General features: G+C 57.5%; 1 protein-coding gene across 1 annotated transcript in view; it reads right to left on the bottom strand.

The window, feature by feature from the left end:
- Nucleotides 1-3813, bottom strand: part of CCDC33 (coiled-coil domain containing 33) — a 49786-nt gene extending 45973 nt beyond the window's left edge. The window contains exons 1-3 of the mRNA XM_064517724.1: nucleotides 3501-3813; nucleotides 2923-3374; nucleotides 1481-1669 (exon numbers count right to left, since the gene is read on the bottom strand). Coding sequence (XP_064373794.1) covers nucleotides 1481-1669; nucleotides 2923-3374; nucleotides 3501-3810 — 951 coding nt within the window. The 5' untranslated portion in view covers nucleotides 3811-3813. The remainder of the gene's footprint in view (nucleotides 1-1480; nucleotides 1670-2922; nucleotides 3375-3500) is intronic.
- Nucleotides 3814-8187: the final 4374 nt, after the last annotated feature.

The raw sequence follows: 8187 nt of genomic DNA on the forward strand, positions 1-8187 counted from the left end.
AGCTGTACTGCAACAGCAGCACCTCTTGGTGCAAGGCCATACAGGAGGGGAAGGGGATGGTAACGCAATTTCACACCCACTACCACAGTAACACACTCCCAAGCACCAAGGAGCATGTGTCCCCATGGTGTGTCCGGTGTTTGGGACTCCTTGGGACAGGATGGGGCACATGGGTCACTGTCTATGGAGCCCTTGTAACCTCCCACTGTGATCCTGAGCCTGGGGGCTGTGCACCGCTTTGGATGTACCTTGCTACGCCCTTTAAGAGAGATTCCCACCCCATTTCTGAGTCACCAGGATTTCCACACTGCCTTGTTTCCTGCCCTGGTGACCCAGAAGCTGCAGGCGGCTGTGCTGGGATCTCCATGACCTGCTGATGCATTGCCCTCCGGCCTGCCATCCCGACAGCCCTCCGGCTTCCCGCCCGGCATCCCCGTACGCTCCCACCCAGGCCAGTCCTCACATCTATCACAACTCCCTACGCTACAAAGGAGGAAACAGAAGCCCCATGAGAAGGCTGCACTGGAAAAAAGCCGCACGCAAATAGCTGGAAAGAGAAGAGAGCCCAGAGGATGTTTCCAAAAGATGAACCGTTAGATCAATCCCGTCTGTTGTCTGAAGTGCTGCAAGTCCAGCTTTTACAAGAAATGTTTTCACAGGTGTATGAGACACCTCTGAGAGCAGATGAGACAATGTCTTCAACAGAGATGTTATTTTTGCAGTGAGATGCAGGAAATGGAGCCCCTTGGGGAAGGGCGGCTTTCTTCCTTTATTTGAACAGCTTTTAACATAACCAAGAAAATAAAAACACAGCCTCTTTGAATGTGTTAATCCTGCTAGTTTGTCCTACAGTTACCGCAGTTTTTAGAAGACTGTATTTGAGTTGGAAGATGAATCATTTAAGACATCACCTCCAAATGCTGGGAGTCAGCATTTAAAAGCCTCCAGATGACACCGGGACCAGGGACCACAGCAGTGACGCCTCCCACGCCACCACCGCGCTGCCCAGCTACAGCAGGGAGAGCAAACGGACACCTGAAGCAGGTCTCTGCTCCCCTGGTCAGGGTGCCGGGCACGCTGGCACAGGGACGAGCGGGAGGTGTGCAGACAGCAGTTGCAACTAAAACTTGCTCAGCGTTAGGCCAGATCCTGCAAGAGGCAGGACGGGTGACGCTGCATCCCTCAGCACCCTGTTAGCTGACAGCAGAGGCTGGCTCAGATGCATGGGGACACTGGGCACCCCCACTGCACTGCCACCCTGCAGGTTTGGCTTTCAGCCCTGAAAGTCCCCTGATGCTGGGCGCTGCTGGTCCCCCTGAGGAGGCCAAGCCCTGCTGTAACCCCACCAGGCCCCATCCTGCCCTGCGGCTTGGCAGCAGGAGGGTTACACTGGCTTCCAGCGCACCTGGTAGAAGCTCAGGTCAAACAGGCGCAAGGACCATGTCTTCTCGAGCTACCCTCTCCCACGCCCTTCACTAACCTGCACTGCAGAGGTCAGGTCTGGGCTGCATCCTGGTGAGGAGAGGTGCAAACTGCTGCGGCTCAGCAGTCGCCTTGGGGCAGGTACCGAGGAGGAGGAGGGAGAGGAGGAGGAGGAGGAGAGATGTTTGTCTGCTGAGTCACCCGGGAGCTCTGGGGAGGAGCTGAGCTCAGGGTCAGCCGGCAGCTGCTATGGGCAAGGCAGAGGATTTAAGGTAAGCAGGGCCTAGGTGCCGCTCCACCTAGCTCCAGCATCATCATCCTCCCTAGTCTGTCATATTCCCCCCAGGGTCTCCTGTAACATCCCAGCAAAAGCCCCAGGCAACCCTGCTGCAGGAGGGCTGCAAGGGAAATCCCTCCAGGTGAGCAGCCCCTACCCCCCACAGCCCACCACCATCATTTAACAGGTAGGCTGTAGCACCCACCCTCCAAGAGCAGGGCTCTTAGTATAGGCAAAAGAGCACCAGGAGCCGCCATCACCACCCCAGCACCCCTTCTTTTATATTTAGGGACACCTTCTACATATCTCCCCAAGAATAAATCTTCCAAAGCCCAAACCACAATAACAAAAAGGAGAAAGAAATAAATCTACCCCCACTACTAATAAGCTTTCCTAGAGCCCACCTGTCCCATCATCTTTTATAGGGAGCACTTGCCCACCTCTCGGCTGGCTCAGAGGGGGCTGGCTGCTCCCCAGCACTTACAAGAGCAGGGCATGGGGCTACTGAGAAGTCTCATCTTCCCTGGGGTGTCTATGTTTCTTGGGGTTTCTCTGCTGGTAGGGCTGGCCTGGGAAGGATAGCAGGGCTTGAAGAGGATTGAGCAGGCAGGCTGGAGGTTGCAGCCCTGCCAGAAGTGGGGTGGGTGAGGTCTGGGGCTGGCTGCAACTCCCATGCTCAGCTGGTCTGGGGGAGTGGTGCTCAGCACCCTGCCCTTCTAGAGGCTCTAGTTGGGTAAGAAGTGGACTTAGCTGGGGCAGAGCCAGGTTAGTGTCCCTAAAGAGCCTGTCCCTCCAGCTCCAGGCATGCTTAGTGGCAGGAGCCTGCCTGCTGGCCTGGGCGGCTGCTGTGTCCCAGAGCCTCAGGCCATGCTTGGAGCTCTGTTAGGCTATTTTGAAACCAAGGTAGTCCCTGAGACTGCTAGACCAAGGGTTAGGCAGCAGGTTTCCAGCCCTGGGGCCCATCTAGCTACCTGGGGAATGAGGGAAGGGAAACTGAGGCAGGGCTGAGCTGTTCTTCAAAGTTGTCACCTGAAGCACATAAAAACTGCTTCCCTCTGACACTGAAGCTGCCTTTATTCCAGCCGGCAACCTCTTGGGAGCACCTAGCTACCCCAGGGCCAAATCCTGCCTCTGGCAGAGCAATGGGGTTTCGCTTGGCTCGAGCCCGGGTTCCCCCTGATGCTGCTGTCCCCGGTGGGGTGGCCCCGCGCGGGCTCGCGTACCTGGGCAGAGCGGGCACGGCCCTCGGCAGGCAGCGAGTGGTAAGCGGACTCGGGCGCGTGGGGCGCGCGGCTCGGCGGCGGGGCGTCCGGTGACCGGCAGGGAGGCTGCCCTGCACCCGCCGCGGCTCGACGGCCCCGCTCGGCGGTGCGGGGGGACGGCGGCGGGGGGGCCGCCGGCGGCCGGTGCTCGTGGAAGGCGACGGCGAAGGCCAGCCGGCCGCAGTGCCGGGCCAGCCGGTCGCTGCCCACCCGCAGCAGCGGCGCCACGTCGCTGTAGCGGTACAGGTCCTCGTGCCTCCCGGCGAAGAGGTTCATCCGCGGCTGGTTGGGGCGGGGGTAGATGGCGAAGAAGGCTTCGCCCGCCCGCCAGCCGCTCCCAGCTGCCGCCCCGCGGAAGCGCAGGGCCTCGATGCGGAGGCGCGCGTCGTGGTTCCCGTCGTTCTTGCAGAAGCCTGCGGGCAGGGGGACGCGCCTGGAGCCGGGCTGCTCGCGGGAGCATCTCCCATCCCAGGGCTGCGGGTGCCAGCGGCGACCCTAGAGGGTCACTCGCTGAACGGCTCGGGCGTTCAACCCTTTACCTTTGGGCAGGGTGAAGACGAATTTCCTCCTCCGGAAGGAGCAGATCTCGTCGGGGCCGCCCTGCTCGACGACGTCGGTGGTGCCCGTGTCGCTGCAGACGGCCTCGCCGTCGTTCACGCGCAGCCGCACGCCGGCACCGGCGCCCTGCAGCAGCGGGTTCTCCGCCGTCAGCCGCAGGGCGTAGCGGCCCCGGCTGTTGAACTGCACGTTGAGCACCTCAAACTCGAAATCCAGGATCTTCTCTTCGGCCTTCAGGCGAGTCTTCTGCAGGGTCACGGGGACGCGGAGCTCGCCCGCCGGGGCCGCCATGGGCACGGCCGTGCTGCTGAGACCACAGCCCTCCCCAAGAAATAGCGGAGACCTCGCAGGCCTCTGCCCCGGTGTGAGTCCCCCTGGTCTCCTGGCCACCTCCTCGCTGGCAGCCAGAACAGGTTTCCAAGCAGCGCTGCACTGTCCCTGCTCCCTTTCCAGCCGGGAAGCGCCTGGGGGTGCCCCGGGTACGTGCCGAATTCACATCTTCACAGGCGGCTTTCAAAGGCCGCGCAGAAGGAAAAGAAATCTCTTCTCCTGGAGGACCATCCCTGGGCGACGCGGGGAGATGCTGAGCCGCAGCGGCGAGAGCTTGCCTCTCCTGCCTCCCGTGCAATGGCAGCACCGGGAGGCTCCGGACTCCAGTTTGTTTGCTGGGAAACCAGGTAACTAGATGCGAAGCGGTGGCTGCCTTCCAGCAAACAAAGCCTGGCTGCTGGCGGTGCAAGGATGGCTCTGTTCCAGGGGTATCCGAGGTGATGCCAAGCGAGATGGCACATGCACGCGTATGCACAGGGTGCGTGTCTGCACTGGGGAGCCTCAATCCTTTGGCCTTGGGAGATTTATCTGGCCGAGAAGGGGTGCTGGCTGCTGTTTGCAGAGCCCTGCAAGAGATGCTGAAGGCACAGCACCCCTGGGTGATGCAAGCCGGGGAAGCTGCAATAACATCTCCCTGACCCCAGTGGGACCATCCTGCTCCTCCTGCACCCACATGCTGCTTGCTGGACCCTGCAGTGAGGTGGCCAAGCAGCTAAACCCATGGCCACTTGGTTCCTCTGTAAGGCAAGTTTTTAGCTGGTTTTGCTCCTCACAGGCTCACTGTGGGGTCAGGTGAGCCAATGGAGGGGAGCAGGATGAGCCTGGGGAGCAGTGCATTGCTGTTAGATTGGCTTCCAAAGGGCAAAGGGGGTGTTTACCCCCCTGATTCCACCTCCCAGTAGCTTTGCAGGCAAGCTGAAGGTAGAAGCTGTTGCTATAAAGCAAGTTTTTAAAAAGTCCTGGACAGAACAAAAGTTAGTGCGAACCAGATACTTCGGGAGTGACCTCAGCGGGGCCGGTGGTCCAGGGTGGGCAGAGAGACGGAGGGAGCCTGGAAGAGCACCGTCTGCTCTCTGCCAGCTCGGTCATATCTCGTTCCCTGATCGCTCTTAGGAATAGCTTGTTCCTACAGCTCAAGTGACGTTCCCAGTGAATCGCGAGCCAGAGCCGGGCTGGCGGATGGGCGTTTGCTGCGCCAGCTCCTGCAGCCATGTAGGAAGCTGCATTCCAGTCTCTTCACGCTGGTGTAAACCTGAGACAACAAGGTTATCCTCGGGGTGGAGCGGCTTGGGCAATAATGCAGCATCGGGGCCCTGGGGGCGTGAGACATCTATATTTTTTCAGTAGGTGAGAGCCAGGGAGACCATGGGAACAGCCCTGCAAGGGAGCTGGACCACTGGACGAGCACTGCTCGTTTGGCCTTAGCTGCATGTCCTGTAATCCTCGTCCACAGAGCCAGGACCTGTGTCCAAATTACTGCCTCTGTACACGCCTTTGGAGGGACACGTGGGCCCTGGATGAACTCAGTAAAAACCAATCTGTGCCTCGTAGCTCCCTGCTGCTTCCAGAGGGGCCACATGAGCCTTCTGCTCCTTTTTTGGCTTCTATTGCCAGGTTTTGGCCTCTAATTTGTGGAAGAAAAATGCAGGTTGGAGACTTAACTTGAAAAGTGCCAATGCCTGGCATGACCTTCTCCAGCTCATTTAACCTCCCTGTGTCCCCCCACCATAGTGAGCATCCCCCAAAGGGGTCAGGGCTTGGACAAGCCGAAAATGGGCCTGAATCAGGGGATTCCAGGCACTCAGTTGGGTTTAAAACAGAAGAAAAGGGTACTGGGATCCCTCAGTATGATGCTCTGCTCGAACAGGTAAAATGGGGAGGAGGGTGACGGTCAAGTCTGTTGGGAAGAGAGCGCTAATGCCTCCAGCGTGCTGAGATATGCTGACGGCTGCACTGTTTCCTTGAGAGGTCTGAGAGCGAAAATGCTTTTAACGCTGCGGGAAGAACTGGCGGTTCCTTCCTCCGATGGCTGGAGACCGTGTGGCGCTTCCAGCGCTGAGCTGCACGTGACCAAAACCCATCTTCCCTGCTGGCGATGTTGGGCTGGTCTTGAGGGTTCACTTCCCATGGGATTCCTTTGAATTCCCCCGTCTCCTTTTCCGTTCTCGGGTTGAGACCTGATTCAGGCGCTCGAGCCAGGTGGTCTCTCCCAGCCCAGGGCTTGAACTGCACACTGGTGTGATGCTGCGCCTGCAAAACTGGCGATTTGGGCTGTCAGCCTGCTCCTGAGATGGGAGCCGTCATGCTTATTCGTGCAGCTGGGGGTTTGCTTCAGCCCCCCAGCCCCGCGCCTGGCCCTGTGCAATGCACACGGCTCATCGGGGGCGAAGCTGCAGGATTGATCCTAGGTATCAAAGCAGTGGCTGCATGAAGGATCAGGCCCTGCCTTGGGTTACAGCCCCTGCTCGCGACACTCGGGTGACAGGGACTTCAGCTCACAAATTCACGGTTGCTCCTGAAAGTTTTCCCTGGCTTGGTTAAAAACCTGCCAAGCTCTACCGCGTGGAAACGTGAAACGTTTCTGCCTGCGTATGCTTAACTATCCCATTTAATTTCCTTTCTGCCCTTGTGCAAATACATTTTAAAAAAAGCCTCTAATGATGGCATCATCAAAGAGTAATTTTCACATAATTGAATCTCAGGTACAGCTAGTTCATACAGCATTTTTTCCAGCTGCAGTGGAGGCACACATGGAGCAAGCCTCGAATTGCTGGCTCCGTCGCGTCGAAAGGGCATGAGATAAAGATAAAAGTAAAACTGCAACTGAGAAGCCTCTCCAGGAGGTGGATGAATCGGGTACTGAACTGTCTCACCAGAAGCTGGCAGCGGTGAAAAGGGCTGCATCTCCGTTTCAGGGTTTCTCTCCAGCATCATGTATCCTACCTGCTCCCCTGAGCAAAGCACGGCACTTCCCGCCGGAGCAAGGTCGGCTCCCCGGATCCAGGGAGAGCTCTGCTTTTGGCAGCCTGAAGTCCTGCGGGTTTTATCCTCTGCTTAGACATGAAAAGTGCTCTTTGAGTTCTGGAGCTCTGCCTGCGTAGCGAGTTCGAGCTTTGAGGCTGGAAAACTTGTATTAATGATCAGAGCTCGCTGTTCCAGCCAAAGTCGGGTTCCTGCCGTCCTTAACTCTTTCTCCGTATAGAGAGTCTCTTCCCAAACGGGAATGGGCTGGATGGATACAGTAAGAGAGGCAGGGATTTGCTTGTGGTCGATCGCTGGGAAAGAGGCTGGGAGGCCGCAGCAAGGCACAAAGCAGGTGCCTAAAGCAGGGAGGACCCTGGGCAGCGCTCAGCCCCGGCAGAGGGATGGGCACGAGGGTTTGGTGCAGGATGCTCCCCTAGGACTGAGATGGAAGCATATCTAAGACTTGTGGCTAGTTTCCTGGCAGAGCCATTTTTGGACAGAAAATACCAAACTGGAGGCATCTAAGCCTTTTGCAGGGCATTATGGAGTGTGCTGAAATATTTTGGTAGCGGTGAAGCCATTTCGGGGCCGTTGTTCCCACTGCGGTGTATGTATAATGATCATTTTTTTAAGGTCGGAATGATGATCACTGGACTATTTTGAGGGGAAAGCTCCTGTGGTCTTGAATTTCAGCCTCACCCTTTTTTCTGTTCCAGGTCTGATGCTCCTGGAAACCTGCTCCATCTCATCTTTTCTCCTTAATTCCTCCTGGCCTGTCCTGGAAGCACCTTTGGGGACTGAACGCTGTGTTTCTCATCTAAGAACAATTCCGGGGGGAGGAAAAAATCTGCAGGACACTTCGTCCAACATTGCCACAAGGTTTTAGCTTAAAAATTAAGCTAAATCTTGAGGGTTGATTAATTGTTTTCTGCTTCATTTGCTTGCTTGCTGTCACGTGTGTGTATTTATCTGGATTATTTCCTCGCGCGGTTTCGTAAGGCGCTGCCTGATGGACCGTCTGCAGCCCAGGAGCGCTCGTGTGAAGCACGCGTTGGCCCAGGCGCGGATGGACGGACGGCAGCGAGGATACCTGTCCCTCCAGGCGTCTCCTGCCCACCTGATCTCACCTTTGCAGCAAAATAGTCTCAAGTTCACACCAAAAAATTCCAAGTTTTTTGGGGGGAATTTCCTGTGGATTAGGTAGCATTGGAACAGCCTGTGGAGTTTGAAAGCTGATCTTTCTGGCGAGCCAGCGCTGTCCTTGCTCACGCGGTGCGGCAGGGACCACGGGGGACGGGCCAGGCCAAGGACCTGGCTGCTGCGGGAAGGGGGGATTCCCAAAATCCCGGTCCCTACAGGCAAGGGGGGATTTCT

The sequence above is a fragment of the Dromaius novaehollandiae genome, chromosome 10, assembly GCF_036370855.1.
Source record: "Dromaius novaehollandiae isolate bDroNov1 chromosome 10, bDroNov1.hap1, whole genome shotgun sequence".
Classification (NCBI taxonomy): domain Eukaryota; kingdom Metazoa; phylum Chordata; class Aves; order Casuariiformes; family Dromaiidae; genus Dromaius; species Dromaius novaehollandiae.